The 21,424-nt window shown below is 36.9% G+C and overlaps 1 protein-coding gene across 5 annotated transcripts in view; it reads left to right on the plus strand.

Moving 5' to 3' along the window:
- Nucleotides 1-21,424, plus strand: part of MIA2 (MIA SH3 domain ER export factor 2) — a 103,853-nt gene that overhangs the window by 2,271 nt on the left and 80,158 nt on the right. For 2 of the 5 annotated variants that reach the window (XM_039249551.1, XM_039249553.1), the window contains exon 1: nt 20,460-20,595. In XM_039249551.1, coding sequence (XP_039105482.1) covers nt 20,533-20,595 — 63 coding nt within the window. In that variant the 5' untranslated portion in view covers nt 20,460-20,532. Of the gene's footprint in view, nt 1-754; nt 889-2,401; nt 2,489-5,300; nt 6,508-14,322; nt 14,527-14,632; nt 14,734-18,347; nt 18,480-20,459; nt 20,596-21,424 lie in introns of those variants that run through there. The other 3 variants (XM_039249550.1, XM_039249554.1, XM_039249552.1) reach the window with 3 other exon arrangements.

Here is a 21,424-nt window from a genome sequence, read left to right on the forward strand (position 1 = left end):
GAGCACATAAATTGTATTTTAAAAAATTTTAATGTTTATTTTTAAGAGAGAGAGAGAACAGGGGAGGGTCAGAGAATTTGAAGCAGACTCCAGGCTCTGAGCTGTCAGCACAGAGCCCAACACTCAAACTCATGAACCATGAGATCATGACCTGAGCTGAAGTCGGACGCTTAATCGACTGAGCCACTTAGGCACCCCAGTATCACATAACTTTTACTACAGTAAATTTTTATAACTGTTCAATTTTATTAGTTATTGTTTTTAATCTCTTACTGTACTTAACTTAGAAATTAAACTTTATTATATGTATGTATACATAGGGGAAAACAAAGTATGTAGGGTTTGGCCCTATCTGTGGTTTCAGACACAGCGGTCCTGGAATGTATCTCCACCAGATAAGGGGGACTACTATAGTAGGTACCAGGAAGAAATGAATCATCTTTGCCTTTCCTTCCTGACAAGAATGATAATAACATATTTCAGGGACAATGGTTAGATGAACTTGACTGTAAAGGAATAAGAGGAAGTCATTTTAAATAAGGAAGAGGGCCAGGTTATTAGGATAGCCTTGGATACCAAAGAGCTTAGAACTGACCCTGTGTACAGTGGGAAATCTATGTAGATTTTGAGGTGATGAATGATATGAAGCAATTAGCACTTGGAAATACATAGGATAGACTAGAGGGGGGCAAGATGGAAGGAAGAGAAATAACATTTTAATTTAAATTGTGTTTTTCTTCACATGTTTACATAGCTTTAATAAGCAGAGTCTCAGCCATGAGAGATTACAGAGGACCAGACTGCCGATACTTGAACTTCACTAAGGGAGAAGAGATATCTGTTTATGTTAAACTTGCAGGAGAACGGGAAGATTTGTGGGCAGGAAGTGTAAGTATCTAGTCTTAAAAACTGAATGTAGAGTAAATGACTAGCTTGCACAAAATATCTATTTTTCATCTCTAAAGGAACTTTAATAATTTCTAAGCACTTTACATATACAACATACATGTAATATATATTTGAAATATTTATTAATTTAAATAGTTAACACATTTAAACAAAAATGGTAAGGTTCAGTCCTGGTTTCAGAATTTCTATAAAAGTAGTGTTTTGGGAAGGCAGTCTGGTTGGGATAGAGAACTTAAGGGTGACTCGAAATTATTTTTATGTAATATGCATAGTTTTTGAACTTAGGTTTTATATTTACTTGGAGAATAAAATTACTTTAAAGCTTCCAGTGGAGATTTTGGCACATCTAGGCAACAGCAATGATACTTAGATGCTGCCAGTGGCCAAGTTTAAGAGAGACTGGGAAGTTTCACTTAATCAGATTAAAAGACAGGTCTCCCTGGGCAAGTAAATGACAGAGTTCTTATTGAAGAGATCCTCAGAAAGATTAGTATCCTAGAGAAGCAAAGTATATGAATTTTTCATGAAAAACAACAATTACTGGGAGAGCCTTTAATTTGGCCCAAAGTCCTAATATGTTGAAATTCCTAGAAGTCTGAATCATCTTTCTAAATATATAACATAGGAACATTGATAATTAATGTTTTCAGTTGGAAATGTTTGTATTTTTGATTGTATCATTATGCTTTATAATTAAGAGATGCTATGATAAGCAATTTTACTCCCAAGCTGAACAAGCATGACCAACCTGATGCGTACATCATTTCCATTTTGAATATGCATCAGATTTCTCTGTGGTGTAGCCTCTGTGATCACTATTTGAAGGAGCAGATTCTATGTGGATCTACTCTGTTTTTTAGCAGCAGGGGCTGTGACTGAACTGCTGACTATCAATGGCCAGAATGATTTGGCTTCTTTTTTTTTTTTTTTTTTTTTATTTCTAGGNGTGAGCAGGGGAGGGTCAGAGAGAGAGGGAGTCACAGATTGAAACAGGCTCCAGGCTCTGAGCTGGCAGTCAGCACAGAGCCCGACGCGGGGCTCTAATCCACGAACCGCGAGATCATGACCTAAGCGAAAGTCGGACGCTTAACCGACTAAGCCACCCAGGCGCCCCACAGAATGATTTGGCTTCTATAGTTTCCAAGAGTCCTTACTGCTTATGGTCCCTTAAACATGCCAATGTATGTCTTTGAACACATTAGAGGCAATCAATGCAGCTTTTAGAAAAATGACACAGTAGGTATCATAAGAGAAAAAGAAAGCATTTTCTTGCTTACTATGTGTGAAAATGATAGTTCCACACAAAAGCGGCATGTAAGGTGTGGACCAGGGTGAAGTTTCAAGCATACTTAGTTTTATGCATTAGGTGATTAGCCCAGGCAGGCAGCTGTTTAAGAGACCACAATTTAAGAGCTACTGGCAAAATTAGGTTCAATAGTTATTATTGCTTTGATCATTCTTCCTTGTTAATCTTCATTCTTCATTTTGGTAGAAAGGAAAGGACTTTGGATATTTTCCCAGAGATGCAGTCCAGACTGAAGAGGTATTCATATCTGAGGAAGTTCAGATATCAACTAAAGTGAGTATTAAGCACATTTCAGTGTTAATTGCATTTAAATTTTCTTGGCTAAAACAGTTTTCTGTAGTATAAGTGTCTATTGGTTAAGTATTTTGTATAGTGAATACAGAAAATAGTTGGTCTGGGAACTCTAAGAATAGTTTGAATATGTGAATAAAATTAGGTTAAGACAAAGTTGATGACAGGCATATTGCTTTCTGAAAAATTAGCAGACAGGTAGTAGAGTATAGTGGTTAAGAACATAGATTCTGGAGGTAGACTGAGTTCAAAGCTTGACTATGGCTTTTGTGACTTAATGTTCTCATCTGTAAAATGAGGATAATGATTTTAGTATAGTGCTACTTCACAAATTTATGGGGAAAGATGAACATATGTAAAGTACATAGAACAGTAGTAATGGCTATATAAGTGTTAGATATTATTACTAAAGTTATTATCCTACTGGGAAAAAATTTATTTCCCATCTCTTCCTCTGGGTCTTATATCTGTGCAACCTCTTTTGCTCTTGAGTTTTAAGTGAGCTTGATAATGTTGGGTTTGATAATGCTGGGCTTGATAATGAGAAAGGGAATCAGAAGGTGACTTTTCACTTAATTTTTAAAATATTTATTTATTTAAAGTTTTATTTTTAGTTATTTTGAGAGAGAGAGAGAGAGAGAGAGCACGAGCTGGGGAGGGACAGAGAAGGAGGGAGGGAGGGAGGGGGAGAGAGAGAGAGAGAGAGAGAGAGAGAGAGAATCCCAAGCAGGCTCTGCACTCTTAATGCGGGGTTCAAACTTAGAAGCCATGAGATCATGACCAGAGGTAAAATCAAGAGTCGATGCCCAACTGACTGAGCCAGCCAGGCTTCCTCAGAAGGTAACTTTTCAAAATGTGAGTCTGATTGGCCCATTTAATTCAGTTTCTAGGTTAAGGCAACCCCCCTTAAATAAGGTCAGTGTGAAGTGAGTCAGGCCAGTCAAGCGAACTGTTTATTATCTGGCTCTTTCCCAGCATAAATTCTGGGATTAACAGTCAATTTACTGTATAATTACTGGTACTGTCAGTTTTTTGTGTTTTGTTTTTTGTTCTTAAAGACAGAATTCTCTTTTACTTTTATTTACTTATTTTTTAAGTAGGCTCCATGCCTAACATGGGGCTTGAACTTATGGTCCTGAGATCAAGAGTCACATTCTCTACAGACAAAGCTAGCCAGGTGTCTCTGATCCTGTAAGTTTTATCTCCAAAATATATCTGGAGTATATTCTCTTCTCGTCATTTTCACTCTCCTCATAATCCTAATACAAGGCCTCATCATTTCTTAATTAGAATACTAAAATAGGAACACCTAGGTGGCTCAGTCAGTTAAGCATCTTCTAACTCCTGATCTCAGCTCAGGTCTTTCTGATCTCAGGGTTGTAAGTTCAAGCCCCAAGTTGGGCTCTGTTCTGAGTGTGAAGCCTAGTTGGGAAAAAAAATAATACTACAATAGCCTTCTAAGTGGTTTCCTTGTCTCTACATTTGCTCTCTTCCAATTCATTCTCCAAACAGCAATGGGTCACATGGGAACAAAAACCAACCAACCAACCAAACAATATGTGTGTGTGTGTGTGTGTGTGTGTGTGTGTGTGTGTGTGTATGTGTTTCAGATGTCATTCCTATAGATGTGATGTAGTTGCAACAAAGGTCTCAGTTGATTCCACAAGAATCTCTGAACCTGGGATGGCCTTTCAGAATTGTCTTGAATAGAGGCAAGGTGTTGGGTCTTTTTCCCTTTGCATTACTGGGTCATCTGGGGTAGTGTTACTTGGGCTAGGTTAGGCTAGTGTTTACTATAGACAGTTACTATTCCAAGCATTTCATTCATCTAATCTTCACAACACAACACCCCTATAAAGTAGGTACTGTCATTATTCCACTTTACAGATGACGAGACTGATGCATAGAAAGGTCATATAATTCACTCAAGATCACAGAGATGACCTTGGCAGGGTCATGATTTAAACCCAGATGGTTGGCTCCAGAGTCTATTCTCAAGTACTTACTAGAATGCAGAGCCGAAAACATTGTAAAATGTCAATTTTGAAGTTTACTTTTTAAAAGTTCTGAACCTTATTCTCATTTCATAATGATCATATCCAAAGAGCAGCACATATCATTGTTTCATACCTTCAGATTAAAAAATAACAACTTTGGAGTACTTGGCTGACACAGTCAGTAGAGCATATGACTCTTGATCTCTGGGTTGTGAGTTCAATCCCCACATTGGGTATGGAGACTACTTAAAATTTTAAAAAAATAGTAATTATAATAATAACTTCACCATTTTTCTTCTTGATTATTTGGTTGTTCTGTGAGATGAACAAGAGGATTCCCCACCTCAATTCGCTATATGTAATGTCTCAATAAAAGAAGTCTAAATGTTTTAGTGCAACATTTAACCAGGCCTTCATGCTTTACAGTCTCTGGTCTGTCTGAGCTATCACCATGTGCTGTAAAATTCCCCTCTCTTAAATCACCATGCATCTGCATGTGCCTGTTCAGTGCACTCTTAGGAGAAGCAAGATTTTGTGGACATGTATACCTTTTCATCAGGACTTTATTTTCAGAATATACTCAAAGCCTTGATTTATCATTTAGGTTTATATCATTGATCCTGGGAAGTCAATTGTGATATAAATATTTGAGATTAGGAGATCTGATTTTAGTTTATGCGGTGTGTTGAGCTAGTTTTATGGTCTTGGGAAAATCATAGTCATCCATTTTAAATGATTTAGGGATAAATAAGGAATTTTAGTGTATTTATGTCAATCATAATTTTTTTTTCTGTTAGGAATCTGATTTTCTTTGTCTTCTTGGAGTAAGCTACGCATTTGAAAATGAAGACAGTGAATTAAATAGTGATGATGGCAAAAATATATATCCTTATGAAGAAGATAAAGACCAAAAATTTAGTGTATCTGAAAGTGATTTTCAGACAGAATCTGGATTTTATTCAACTTCTGAAAGTATTTTGTTTGAAGATCAGTTTCCAGCATCAGAGGCTCCTGAAGATATCAGAAGTTCTAGGGAATCAAAAAACTGGGAAGGAGTGGAAGCTGGAAGTCTGGAAGAGGATTCTATTCCAGAAGTGGATCATATCCTACCATCCTCAACTGTGTCTGAAGTGAAAGGATGGTTTGGATTTGGAAGAGAACAAGCTGAAGGAAAGACTTTTGAATCGGTTATTGAATCTCTAGAAGAAAGTTCATTTCCAAGTAGAAAAATAGCAGGAGAAAATGAGAATGACCTAGAGGAATTAAATAATGATGAGTCCCAAACAGAACAAAATCAAGAACCAGAATCGGAATTCATTTCAGTGCCAAAGAAAGAGTCTGAATCAGGTTCCATCAGTCCTCAAACCACTGGTTGGTTTGGAGGTGGTTTTACAAGTTATTTAGGTTTTGGAGGTGAGGATACAGGGCTTGAATTATTGTCCAAAGAAAGCAGTCCACCACTACAAGATGCTCCTAATTCCATATCATCTGAGGAAGAACCCACAGTTCCATGTACAGAAATATTAACAGAAAAAGAAGACACAATCACCAATGATAGCTCAAATTGGTTTGATTTTGGTTTCGGTATGCTAGGCTTTGTATATACTAATGAAGATAAAATTATATCAGATGATGGAAAAAGTGAAGAAGGAAGTGGAGGAGAGAAACACGAACATCTTCCAAAAAGTAAATTTGACCCTGATAAGGAACAAGAAATAAATACAATAAAAAATATGGGAACTGAAGATCAAGTAGAGAATGAAAGAGTCTTAGAGAAAACAGATGATTCTGATACTTTACCATATTTTAAAAAGTTCTTCTATAATTTTGACAATCCTTGGAACTTCCAGGACATTCCAAAGGAAACAGAGTTGCCATCCCCTAAACAGACACAGGATGAAAATAATGTAGCTGAAAATGATGAAACAGAAGAATTTTCAGTTGAAAATGATCAAACAGATAATATGAAAGTTATGATGCTGAAAAGCAGACACGGTCAGTCAGGTTGGTATAAAAATATCAGTTATGTAACTTATTTTTTAACATAATTTATTCTTATAAGTACAAATCAGATAAAGAAAACCCAGAAATCCATGTTTCTCAGCATATTCAATAATCAACAACAATCTTATCAAGTACCCTTTTATTAATTTCTGGTTTACTCTGGGAATTAGATCTTAATATTATAAAATAAAATACCAAGGTAAAAAGAATGATTGGCAATACATAGATATTCCAAGAAGATCTTAAGGTATTTTACAAAACATTTAAATTTTTATCAAAGTCGTATATGTAAACAGGTTTAAAAATATAAGTAGTGCTATGCTTGTTCTTTTTATACAAAAGCAATTTGTTGCCTCTGTCCACCTCTACTCTTTCTGTCCCAGGGACAAGAATTTTTCTTTCCTTTTTTTTGTTTTGAAGCAAATTTCTTTCAGTATTTATCTCTATTTTCAAAATAGAATCTTTACATTGTTCTGCTTTGATTAATCAGTTTTAGACAATGTCCACTGACTTTCTATTTTGGTAAATGAGAACTTCTTTTTTTTAAAAAATTTTTAATATAGTTTATTTTTGAGACAAGGAGAGACAGAGCATGATTGGGGGATGCGCAGAGAGAGAGGGAGTCAGCAGAATCCGAAACAGGCTCCAGGCTCTGAGCTGTCAGCACAGAGCCCAATGGGGGGCTCCAACCCATGAACTGTGAGATCTGATCTGAGCCTAAGTCAGATGCTTAACCGACGGAGCCACCCAGGTGCCCAATGTAAATGAGAATTTCTGTTCATTTACATTAACTTTTAAATTTATGAACCCCTTCCCAATATAACTATATTTTAACAGTTTTCTGTCAGTTCTGGGAGCTAACCAGAAAGCTATGGAAAATGGCAGAGCAGGGGTGCCTGGATGGCATAGTCGGTTAAGTGTCCGACTTTGGCTCAGGTCATGATCTCACAGTTCATGGGTTTGAGCCCCGCATTGGGTTCCATGCAGGCAGCCTGGAGCCTGTTTCAGATTCTGTGTCTCCCTCTCTCTCTGCCCGCTCATCCTCTGTCTCTCTCTTTCAAAAATAAATAAAAAGTATAAAAAATTTATTAAGAAAACGGCAGAGTATCAGAGGATACTTCTAGATCTAGACATCTAGGTATACAGCAATTCCTATGATTAGAAATGTGGATTCTATTTTAAATAAAAATTATATAACGTGACTTTCTCACATCTCCATTCTGAAGTCTCTCTGATGGACAGATTAGAAACTGCAAATACTGGCCAATAAAACAGGAACAACTGAACCTTAGAATGACAGACAACTTTTCATAAGAAGAGATCAACAATGTTGCAAACTCAGAAGGAAACACATTTAATTTCCATTAGATATGATTGATTTTCTTGAATTTTCAGAAGAACTGTATGTCATTTCTTAATATTCTTCAAAATGTGAGCTCTTAACTGGATTAATACCTTCAACCGGAATGTAGACTTAGATTTTTACTCTTTGCTAACTGAGAGAGGGGTAGGTGTGTTGCTCTCTCATGACTAAAATTATAGATTGTCAAAGACTGAAGAGGAAATGATTTTGTTCTACACTTGTTAGATCCTAAAGGAATATTTGTAAAAAGCAGATAAGAGTAACTGGGGAGAATAAATAAGGCTAAAATAAAGCAAAACAATATAAAGTCCTGAAATAAAGGAGATTCAAAATATAGAAATATGAAAATATTTTAGAGCATATTTATAGAAACTCCAAGGCATACTATCACTTTAGTAGAATTTATTTATTATTTCATATAGTGATGCTAGGAGAATTTCTTTCTTTTTTTAAATTTCTTTTATTTCTTTTTAATTTATTTCCAAGTTAGTTAGCATATATTACAATAATGATTTCAGGAGTAGATTCCAGTGATTCATCCCCTACATACAATACCCACTGCTTATCGCAGCAAATGTCTTCCTTAATGTCTCTTGCCCATTTAGCCCATCCCCCCTCCCACAACCCCTCCAGCAATCCTCAGTTTGTTCTCTATATTTAAGAGTCTCTTATGTTTTGTCCCCTTCCCTGTTTTTATATTATTTTTGCGAGAATTTCTAAATATGAACATGGGAGAACAATCATATGAGGATAGGACATTTATGCAATTACAACTAATTTTGAGGGACTTTGATGAAAATATTAGGAAATTCCTTTAAGTGTCTAAAAAAGATAGGTCATTCTATGTAAATAAAGTAGATTATTCCAAAATATTATATTAATTAAATGAAAAACAAACTGGGGTCCTGTAAAATTTAATTATTTTTTGAATCTTACTTTCTCTCTTTTTATTTCTTTCTTCCTTCCTTTCTCTTTCAAGAGAGATAGAGAGCAAGCTGGAAAGGGGAAAAGAGAGAGGAGACAGAATTCCAAGCAGGCTCTTCACTGTCATCACAGAGTCCTATGATGTGAGGCTCAAACTCACAAACTACAAGACCACCATCTGAGCCGAAGGCAAGAGTCGGACACTCAACTGACTGAGCCACCTAGGCTCCCCTAAAGTTTATTTTTTAAAAAGTAATACTAAAAGGATTCAGATAAATCCATAGGCCCTACTTTCTGGCCATTGGAGAAATAGCTACAGCAGCCAATATTTTCAGATATTTTCAACAACTCTTTTAGGAAATAGCAAGTGAAAACTTGCCTTAATCAGAAAGATTAAATTAAAAAAATGAATCACTGATCTTAAATCAATATTTATGAAAACCTGACACCTGAGATAACCAGATTTACAGGAAAACTAATATACTGATAGAAGTATCTACAAAACAGATAAATTAGGGAAGTTATTTATATTGCAATATTAACTATTCTATAAAAGGACTCCAATTGAACTTATTTAAATGAATTCTTCAAATATAGTTAAATATAAAAAGCTCTTCATTATGTTATTTGACTTAAAATTCTGTATATAAACAATTGTAAGAAAGGCATATCTGTATCTAATGTAAATCTCTTTTTTAAAATGTTTATTTATTTTGAGAGAGTGTGTATGTACGTGTGCAGAAGTGTGCACTAGTGGGGTGGGGGCAGAGAGAGTGGGAGAGAATCTTTTTTTTTTCCTTAAATTTTTTTTTTTAATGTTTTATTTATTTCCAGGAGAGAGAGAGAGAGAGAGACAGCGTGAGCAGGGGAGGGCCAGAGAGAGAGGGAGTCACAGGCTGAAACAGGGTCCAGGCTCTGAGCCGGCAGTCAGCACAGAGCCCGACGCGGGGCTCGAACCCACGAACCGCGAGATCATGACCTAAGCGAAAGTCAGACGCCCAACCGACTAAGCCACCCAGGCGCCCCGAGAGTGGGAGAGAATCTTAAGTGGGCTCCTTGCTGTCTGCACTGAGCCCCATGTGGGGCTCAATCTCAAACCAGGAGATCATGACCTGAGCCAAAATCAAGAGTTGGACCACCAAGATGCCCTTGTATCTAATATAAATCTTAAAGCTTTGGTTTAAGTCATGTGAAAATAATACCCTGAAATTAATTAAATTAATTAATTAAATACAAAAATATTATAGGAAGTATTCATTTTTCTTAACATATGTATTTATTTTAAATAAATTAAAATTTATAATTTAATTTAACTGCAATTTAATATTGCAGTTAAAACAATATTTTTAAAGAATTTAGACACAAGTTTCAGTGTAATTAATAACAGAATAAGCCTTTTTTCCCCCTAATGCCATTAAACATCATTGTATATCAGTGAGTCCTGCATTTACAACAGTCCCATTGTATTCAGGTTCCTGAGTTGATTGCTTATTTTTAACTTTAATGTCCACTGATGACATTAAATTACTGATATGTGTTTGCCTACTTGGGAGTTTCATCTTTTGAACAAGGCTAAATAAGTGACAGCATCAAAGTGCTATGTTAAACTCATAATTGAAAGAACAGTAGACACTGAATAATTGTCTTATTGATCTTTAATATTGCTTTTCAGAATTGCATTGATACTTTCCTATTCTTGTCTTAAAAAGTAACTGAGCATCTGACCCTTGGTTTCGGCTCAGGTCATGATCTCAAGATTTGTAGGTTCGAGCTGTGCAAGAGGCTCTGTGCTGATAGTGCAGAGCCTGCTTGGGATTTTCTGTTTCTGTCTCTGTCTCTCTCTCTCTCTGCCCCTACCCTGCTCATGTTCGTTCTTTCTGTCTCTCTCTTTCTCTCTCTCAAAATAAAGAAGTAAACTTAAAAACAAAAAAGTAACTGAAGTAAATCCTACATTTTACCTGAATACTATACTTCAGGCTAGGACTGATTAGAACCTTTTTTCCCCTTTAACTCTGATTAGTTAATTCAGCAGGCTTTGTGCAGACAGCAGAGAGCCCTATGTGGTGCTAGAACTCAAAAACTGTAAGATTTTTCGAAATTTTGAAACTACCTGATTCAAAGTTGGGAAGCTTAACCAGCTGAACCACCTAGGTGCCCCAAGGATAATCCTTTTAAAATGAAGGTTCTCAAAAGATGTGCATATATATTTTCATTCTAAATTTGAAGCCAGGTATATTATCATTTAAAGGTATATGTCATTTAAATATTTAATATGTAGGATAAAACCAGAAAAATCAGAAATATTTTAAATCTCTATTAGCCTTGTTACACTGAAATGCAAAATAAAACTTAGATAATTTTTTTCTCTGATAGTGTAGATTTATGACTTCTGTAAAAAAGCAGTGATAAGATTTATAATTTTTTGAATTCCTTCTCAAATTATGATACACAATGAAGCAATATGTTAATTTCATGAGATCACCAAATTAAGAAAAAGTGTAGCTTTACTTTTGCCAGATACATTAATATGTATGGATGAAATCCAAAACATGATTTAGTACTGATTTTAATATTTACTTATTTTTGAAGAGTGAGAGAAACAGTGAGAGCAGAAGAGGGGCGGAGAGAGAGACACAAACAGAATCCAAAGCAGGCTCCAGGCTCTGAGTTATGAGCACAGAGCCCGATGTGGGGCTCGGACCCACAAACTGTGAAATTATGACCTGAACCAAAGTTGGACACTTAACCAACTGAGCCACCCAGGTGCCCCAATATTGATTTTAATTTGATTTCTCAGCACAACTTTATGGTGTTACTGGGTCTGAAAGTGAAAATAAGCATATACTTGTATATACTCATGGAAGAATGTATTTTACTAACAGTTGAATGAGAATATCTTGAGATTTTTTACTTTTATATTCTACCTAAAAATATCAGTATTTTCCCTATTTAGCCAACATAAACATACAAAATGTTATTTTTATGCTGTCAATCTTTTCTTAATTGCCCAAATAAATATTGATGTCAAGAATATAGTATGAAAAAAAAAAAAGAGAATATAGTATGAACTTATATTATCTATATATGTTTTACACACCACATTCTAGTAAATTAGTGAATAATATAATGTGTTTTAAAATATAAAACATCCTATGGGGTCCCTGGGTGGCTCAGTCAGTTAAGTGTAGGACTTTGGCTCAGGTCATGATCTCAAGGTTTGTGGGTTCAAGCCCCATGTCAGGCTCTGTGCTGATAGCTCAGAGCCTGGAACCTGCTTCAGACTCTGTGTCTCCCTCTCTCTCTGTCCCTCCTCTGTTCATGCTTTGTCTCTCTCTGTCTCTCAAAAATAAATAACATTAAGAAATTTAAAAAATGCAAACTTCAGAATCTTAAATAAAATATAAAATGTCTTATAATTATTAACCAATAAGGATTGCTCTCAATCATATTTTTCAAAATTTTTACTTGATATAAAGGATGTATTTGATTTTTAGGATTTAAAAAGCTTCTATTTATTCATTTTTCTAATATTATTCTATTTTTTAATTATTCTATTTTCTAATATTATTCTATTTTTCTAATATACCTGCTGGATAATATGACATGATATATACAGACATGGGATGAAGGGGGAAACAAAAATTGGACTTTGAAATTAACAAAGCTCCAAGGGAGTGTAAATAGTACAATACCTGAGATTTGACTGGTACCTTTGCATTTTCAAATTTGTTTTAAATATACTAAGACTATGGGTACCTTTCTGTGCAAATAGCTAATATAGTTTCTTTGGTAGTAGGAGGTTTTTTCTTTTTTGGAGCAATCTCATTAAAAGTTTGAGTAATAATGGCTTTTCTATTTAATAGTACATCGTGGCAAATATGGATTGTAGATATGCATGATCCAGTGGACTAGATTTCAGAACTTGGAAGTTAATTGCTGTAAACTTTAATAGTGCCTTTCTTTGTTTAACTGGCTCAGTTTGTTCTATTTATTAAATGGAGTAGGTGGTTATGGAGGATATTATTACACTTGTTTCAGCAACTACTATAGATATGGTGATTACAGCAACCAGCAAAATGGTTATAGGAAAGTATCCAGGCAAAGTGGTCATCAAAATAGCTACTGACCGCACTAAATTATTTCATTTGCACCTCATCCCCAACAGGTGGTGTATCAGTATTTTCCAATTTTAAGATTCATTTGAAGGTGGCTCTTGCCACCTGCTAATAGCAGTTCAAATTATATTTTTTGTAAGAAGTGCCCAAGTGAAAGTATGATGTTGAGTCCCTCTGAAGTTAATTCTGAGTTCTCATTAAAAGAAATTTACTTTCATTGGGGCACCTGGATGGCTCAGTCCGTTAAGCATCTGACTTGGGCTCAGGTCATTCTCTCTCTCTCAAAAATAAATTAAAATTAAAACAAATAAAAAGTAAATTTACTTTGTTTTATTTCTTAATTGCTATGCTTCTGAATCAATTTATGTTTTATGCGCACCCTCCCACTATTGTAGAGCAAGTATTGTGGTAAAACCCCCAGTGTGACAATGTCATGATGTGATAGGGTCTTACTGTTTTTTTTTTAAATAAATCCTTTTGTATAAAAAATAAGACTATAGATACTGTAAATAATTTTGGTCATTTTGACTCTTTCTGGTTCTTTAACAGATTAAGTAAGAAAAATTTATCTTAACCAATTTTCTTGAATGGTGGGGACATATATTTTTGCAATAGCATTACCATATTATACTTTCTTGGATAACACATATATCTAAAGAGAATGAAATCCTATGGAGAACTATTTAATGTCTTATTCTTAGTCATAAGCTTATATAATAGCACAACAACATTTTTGTTGACAGTTCTGTTAGTTTTTCTTTTAATAATTTTTAGGACAAAAAGGCAATGTAGAGAATAGAATTGTATACAGTTTAAAAAATTTTTCCTTGGTAAAAGAATAAAGAAAAGCATTGTGGTAGGCTAAATAATGACCATTCAGAAATGTTCATGTTTTAATTCCCAAATCCTGTGAATATGCTATTTGACATGGTAAAATGTCACATTAGTTGTGAGGAGAGATTATCCTAGTGGGCCCAATATAATCACAAGGTTTGTTACAGGTGGAAGGAAGGAGGGTCAGAATAAGAGAGAGGTTACATGATGCTCTACTGCTGACTTTGAATAGAAAAGAAGGAGCCATGAGCTAAGGGACGCAGGTAGCCTCAAAAAAGTAGAAAAGACAAGAATTCCTCCTCTAGAGCCTCAGAAAGAACACAAACCTGCCAACACCCTGGTTTTATGACTTTTGGTCTCCAGAACTCTAAGAGAATATATTTGTATTGTTTAAGGCACTAAGTCTGTGGTAATTAATTACATTAGCAGTAGGAACTAATGCAAGCTGAAATTTATGTTTTCAGGAATTCTTTCCATAAGGAATTATCACAATGACTACAAAAATTCAAAGAATGGCCTACCTAAAACAAAAGGAAGCCCACAACAAAACTTCCTAAACAATTCTATATTTATTCACAGATATGGTCTCTGAAATAGAGTTACCTGCGAGAATTCATAAAGAAGTACATTTCAAGACTCCATCTTCTAAAAATAATGATGAAAAATCAAAAACATCACTAGATACTGAAGGACCTGCTCAGGGGGAGATAGACAGATCTGTGGAAAATACCCTCCCAAACAGTCAAAAGTTTTCAACTGATTACTCTTTGTATTCTCAAAAAGGTAAGAAACAAGTTATTTGTTGTCTAATACAGCAATTAAGGAGGAAATTAGATTCAAAAGTTACATCACACCAAGTATGAACATATTTTTATTTATAAATTGACAGAAGATGCTTCTGAGTATCAAATTCTGCAATACTTATTTCAAGTTGACATTTATGATTTCATGAAGTCTGCCTTTTCATCAATTATAATTCTTACAGAAAGGGTAAGTTGATCTTTTAAATCTTTTGCAATAATTTTACCTGTTTTTCTAAATATAGGAGTGGCTGAAATAATGTTTAAGTGAATTCTCTTATGCAAATGTTACACAATGTTGGTCTTTCTACAAAATCTTACATGTAGGATTTCTCCTTACATGAATGCTTTGTTGCATGGATATTGTTAAGGATTTTTTTTTAAACTTTCCTTAAGTTTAGTTGACCATGAGAATTGATTTTTTTCCCTATTTTCTTCTCTTTTTTTCAAATCAAGGAGAATGATACTAAATGAATTAGCTTGGAAATAATAGGAGCTAAAATGAATTGTAAGCAAATTATTAATATCTGAATGATAGCTGTGATCTCAAAATGGTACATTATGAGAATCTTACAAAAGCAACAGATACCTCAAAATTTAACCAAGCAATAACAAAAATTCTAAAATCTGTCCACTTAAAAAAATGTTTATTTACTTATTTTTGAGAGGGGGGCACAAAGAGAGAGGGAGAGAGAACCACAGAGCCCAATGCAGGGCTCAATCTCACAAACTGAGATCATGACCTGAGCTGAAATCATCCCAGGGTCATGAGTTTGAGCCCCACATCTACATTAAGAGTGCAGAGCCTGCTTGGGATTCTCTCTCTCTCTCTCTCTCTCTCTCTCTCTCTCTCCCCCTCCCCTGGTTGTGCTTGCTCTCTCTCAAAATAAATAAGTAAACTTAAAAAAAATAAAATAAAATTTTAAAAGGAAGAGTTATTGCATTAGTTTAGGAAATAAATAGTATATAAACTCAAATGAAATAAGTGAAGCGTAGGTGAAGACAAGAACGTGGGCGCCTGGTTGGCTCAGTCATTTGAGCGTTGGACTTTGGCTCAGGTCTTGATTTCACGGTTCTTGGGTTTGAGCCCACATCCGGCTCTGTGCTGACATCTAGCTCAGAGCCTGGAGCCTGTTTCGGATTCTGTATTTCCCTCTCTCTCTGACCTTTCCCTGCTCACGCTGCCTCTCTCTCTCTCTCTCTCTCTCTCTCTCAGAAATAAATAAAACATTAAAAAAAAAAAAGACGAGAACTGTAACCAACTAGAGTGTGTACACTTTCTCCAAAGGACGTAGTCACTATTTACCTTTAGCCTGGTTTTGCCAGATCTTTTGGTATTTCAAGAAAAGTGGAGATCTGGATATTTTGTGTGAAATCTCTTGATTTTTAAGGTTAGCAAATATTCATATTAAAAAGAAATAGGGGCCCCGGGTGGCTTAGTCGGTTAAGCGTCCGACTTTCGCTTAGGTCATGATCTCTCGGTTCGTGGGTTCGGGCCCCGCGTCGGGCTCTGTGCTGACTGCCAGCTCAGAGCCTGGAGCCTGTTTCAGTCTGTGACTCCCTCTCTCTCTGACCCTCCCCTGCTCACGCTGTCTCTCTCTCTCCCCCCTAGAAATAAATAAAAAAACATTAAAAAAAAAGTTTTAAAAAGAAATAATAGGGGTCACCTGGATTCTCTCCCTCTTTCTCTGACCCTCCTCTCTGCTCTATCAAAAATAAATAAATACACTTTAAAACAAACAAACAAATAAAAAGAAATACCATACAGGTCAGACAAAACGTTCTTTGGATGAGTTTGGCCCACTAGCCACCTTTCTAAACTTTTGATCTAATATCTGATGGTGGTTGTTAATATGATTGGAAAGGCAAACTAGATAGATCTTTTATAGATAGAATTCACTGGATTTAATGATTGATTGAATGTAGCACAAAGAGGAAAATGGAAAAGTGAGGATAACTTACCAGGTTTCTAGCTTGGGTGACCAGGTAGATGGTGGTGACTGTGATAAGATTCTTAGTGAAAACTGGGCTTAATAACATATCCTTTTGCTTTCAGAGGCTTTCTCTTCACTTTATTTCTTTGCTAAGTTCCAGAGAGTTGATTACTTGGTAAATAAGCCCAGAGAAGTGATTAATTTACTCTGTGTGATTTGGTCTTAAAGATGTTGATTAAACACTTAGAAATCTGCTCCATCATAGGAGAAAAGAAAAACTAATTATTAATGATGATTATAAAAAGTCATAATAGGGGTGTCTGGGTGGCTCAGACTAGTGGTCTGGGAGTTCGAGTCCCTCACTGGGCTCTGTGCTGACAGCTCAGAGCTTGGAGTCTGCTTTGGATTCTGTGTGTGTGTCTCTCTCTCTGCCCCTGTCCCACTCACACTCTGTTTCTCTCTCTCTCTTCCCCTCAAAAATAAATAAACATTAAAAATTTTTTTTTTTTAATTATCTCATAACCTTGGAAAGTCACTTATTCTGTAGGGCAGTCTCAAATTTAAAACTCTAGTATCAGAAGCTGAGACTAGATGACAGGCTGCTGGTTAAAACTGACTTGTGCATTGTTTAAAAAATTATCAACCAGTTGGCAACATTTAAAAGGAGAGTTCATACAAAAATCTGAATTTCTGGGTTCTCCTAAAAACGTAGAAAAAAACAGAAGGCTGTAATTTATAGTCTCCCATTTTCACATGGCCAAAAAAACTCAACGAGAATAGTACTTGCATTGAATATGCATGAATTCTTCATTTTCCTGCATTTATTTCACCTGTTTGGCCTTTATAGGGCTTTAAGTTCATAATGTTTAGACCAAGTGCTCTGAAGACTTCCTGCCAGGTCTAGAATTCTAACTATCTTAGTGCATCTACTAAGTTCCCATAATATAGTTTTGAAATGCTGCAAGTAAATGGAAAATTTGAGCAATTTTCCAGTTAAATTTAAGTGAAAGGGTTTCCTTTTGTTTTGTCTAAATGTTTCAGGTAATTGTTTCTATTTGCTAGTAATTTCAGTTCGATTTTGTTCACATATACTTTCTTTGAATTGTTCAAGTAATAGGAATTAATACCACTTTGTATCTACTTTATTTTTTAATTGAGGAGGCTCTTTACATTCTAACATTTATCTATCCTAACTAAATGTTTCATTTATATGTGGAATAAAAAATGGAAATTACCTAGCTCTTGTTCAACAGGTAACTCCCGATTCAATATGCTCTGAGAACAACTCTTACATCACTAGTAGTACAGAGAATGAAAGCGTGGCTCAGCATGTTTGGTTTTCTTCCAAAGGACTAGATCCTATAGCCTATGACACTGCCTGTTTAACTAAATGGGCGTAACTATTGCTTACAGCTTAGCAACAGGGCCCTTCATAGGGGAAATCAGTTTCTAGATTGTGGACAAGGTTTATTGGTTAGCATGTTTCCAGTGTTCTTGGATGGTTCCTAGCAGCTGTCACTAACATAGGAGCATTTGTTCTCCATTTCCTTTAAAGCAGGCCTAGATAAGGCAGCAAAACCCCATGTCTTCCTGAGAACGTCTTTGAGTATCTTTTACATAGCAAAAGCCGTATATTCTATATGAATAGACTATAGAATAAAACATTCAATTTAAATTTTATCAGTTATCAAATTCAGGATATCTCTTTTCAATTGTAGATTTTTTAAGAGGTACAAATACATACGGTGTTTAAGAAAAAAACTGTAATCAGGAGTGATGTCCATGAAATTGGATTATAGGTTGGTAGTCACAACTCCACCTACAGCACCCCTTTACCACACAAGTGTCAAAACAGGATCAGTCAGTATGAAACAGGAGAGTGCAGGATGTATTAGATTCTGAAATCTTTCTCAAGGATATGGGGAATTTAGTAAAACTTTATTTACATGTTATTTTAACATGAACTTTGTGAAAAATGGAATTGAAAGATCTAGAGGACGAGGTAAGTTTATGTATAACTATTAACTATACAAAAGAGAAATTAGGTTTGAATTTGGCACTGAGTTTTAAGTTTTACTGTTTTTTTGCTATAGGGGAATACTTTAGAGTTTTCAAAAATTTCATTTATTCTTTTGTCCCTAATCTATGTTCTTCGTGTTTGGAATGGTAATTATTGAAAAACTGGAAAAGGGCACTGCCTTAGGGGTGGGCAAAAGAGTTAAAAAAATATTTTAGGTTATAAATAAGTCCTGAAAACTGAAAATGATTTTAGAGTTTTCTGAAAATGTTCAGACATTAAAGAATTTTTGTCAACTAATACAATGCTCTAATTGAGGCATGCATTGTTCTAAGATTCTCTGAAATTTTAAGTATAAACTTTTGGTTATGCTTCTGTTTTGACTTTAATAAGCTATTAACATAATTTAATTTCAATACACACTGACCAACATATATGAAGGTTGTGTAATATCTTAAAAATGGAGAATTATTAGGCAATTTCTGCTACTTTCTGATACCGATAGTTTAGTTCCTGAAACTCCTTAGGCTGATGTGGCAAAAGAGAGCACTTCAAGTTCCAAAAAACTAGGCCCCATTTTGGCCCTCAAATCATTTGCTGTGAACTTGGGACATTTCCTTTCTTTCTTTCTTTTTTTTTTTTAAATTCTTTTTGGCTCATTTGTTGCTGCCAGCTTACATTAAGGAAATTTCCTAAGGATTTAGGATTTTGTTCAACTATTGAGTTCTCTCGAGTGATCTGTTTAGGAAGTATCTGCTCTTTTTTGTTGCTTTCCTAAGAACTTGTAGAAAGCCGAGCTTGTTGAGGATTATTATTGCTGGCAAGAAAGACTCAGGGGTTATCCTTTACACCTATGTCAGCTAAAAGTCTCACACGAACGCATCCAGCCCTCTGTACTTTATTCAACAGACCTAAAAATAGGTCCTAAATTTAGAAGGCAAGGTGCTACTTTTAGCTCCCCTTCTCAGAGAACAGCAGTCGCCTAGCCAAGGTCCACAGGGGTCTGTTTTAGCGTTTGGGTAACGAGGGGCTCATAGAATTTAAGGATAGTTCTGCCTAGCAAATGCCCAGGTAACTTAGGTAGAAATGCTTAAACCGCTCGAACCTCCTTTGGGCAGTGGATGTTCTCTAGCATGGGAGAGGTTAAACTCTGCTCGAATCACAGCTGCCCCGAGACGCCTTCCCGTCCAAAGTCCAAAGTCCGGACGCGGTTGGCAGGACGCACAGGCACCGGCCCTGCAAGCCATTTTCTGACTGGAATGAAGGCGGTGGCCGGTTTCCTTGGGCCGGCAGCGTCCCCCGGGGTACGGTGCTGCCAGGGCTTCAGTGGGGGTGCTGACAGGCTCTTGACGCACTGGGAGAGGAAAGCGCTGGGGGCTGGTGCTTGACCTGGCCTCCGCCCTTGGGTCGAGTGGTCGCGCCGCGCTCACCCCTTGGGGTTTCACGCCTAGGGATCTCCTCGCCGCTACTGCGGCTAGATGTCGGGAGTCCTGAGCCGTAGCCGTAGTCTTCTGGGCTAGCGGCCCACACTACAACGCAGAGCCTGAAGCCAAATTCCACTGCATCCCCCTCGAGATCCTCAACTTCCAAGGGTCGTCGGCTTGGCCAGGTAGAGCGCCGGCCCCTTTAAGAACGAAAGGCAAGGACACGTCTACGAACCTCGCGCGAAGATGGAGGGGAAACTTACCGCATCCCGGCGTCCCCGCCTCCCCGCCTCGGCCTGGCCGAAACCAAATCGAGGGGTGGGCGGTGAGGAGAGGGCTAGTCGCAGGCACCTGCGGGATGGGTATAGACCTTCGGATCTTCGGGATATAGAGTATAACGAGGGGTGAGGCGCCTCGGTTGGAGAGCGTTGCACACTTGAGGCCTGTCGGCCTCTTTCCCTCTAGCAACCCCCCTCAGCCGGCTCCGCAGTGGTGTGTTCCTGTTGCTGGGTGCAGGTTTGGGTTCCGGATCGAAAGCTGTGTGTTCTCTGCCGCTTGTTGTGGCTGTGCCAGGCCCTGGCTGTGGCCGCTACTGCTGAGGCATTCTTGGCGCCATGGAGGGTCTCGGGACTGCCCCTCAGTCGGTCTTGGGGCTGGTCCTGGAAAAGCTACGCAGGGTGAGTCCTGGCACGATCAGTGTTACTTGGCCCAGGGGTCGCAGGAGCCTCCTGGGGAAGGAAGCTTGGAGGTCTGAGCGGCGGTGGCTAGGGGTCCTGAAGCCAGTCCTCACCTGCTGTCGGGCTTCGGCCTGTGTCCGAGGCTGGTTCGTAGGCAGCTTAGGTGGGTGGAAAGGGGCCAGGAGATCAGGAAGGTGAAGAGAGCATTTGCCTGGCAGGATTTTGCAAAGGTGTGTTTAATGTTTTCGGGTTCCTAAAACGATTTCCTTTTCTGTCATGTTATTTATTTTGAACATGGATCAGTGACACGTGGTTCTCCCGACTGTGAGAAACTTGAGGACTGATCCTCCGAAATGAATTCCTTTTAGTGATGAAACTTCTGGTTGTCTTGAAAGGACACCTCAGCCTGGATGGGGAGTTGAGATTGTAATCCTGCGTTTTCTTTTACTAAAGAATGCTCTTCTGAGATACTTTACCGTGAGATTGTTCTTCGTTTCTTTTTGTGTGCTTTTAGTATAAAACGTCGTGCTAATGTAAAATTTGGAGATATTGAACTCCCAGTGCTCAAAATTTCTATATTTTTTAAGGTCAGTTTATAATCAGGTTGCATAGATTTTTCTCAAGTGTCTTTGGTGATATGTTTAGGGGCACTTCTGTTCCTGTGTTTTAAACTGTTTGCATTAAACAAGTTTTTTAAAGTATTGGACCAGTTATGATTATTGGTTTCTTGTTAACCTAAATTAAAAAGTATTGTTATGGTATTCATTCATTCACTTAGAGTGTGTATAGTGATTGTGTGTGTGTGTGGTGGGGTGTGTGTATGTATGTG

Source organism: Hyaena hyaena, unplaced genomic scaffold (assembly GCF_003009895.1).
Source record: "Hyaena hyaena isolate Hyena2069 unplaced genomic scaffold, ASM300989v1 scaffold_342, whole genome shotgun sequence".
NCBI lineage: Eukaryota > Metazoa > Chordata > Mammalia > Carnivora > Hyaenidae > Hyaena > Hyaena hyaena.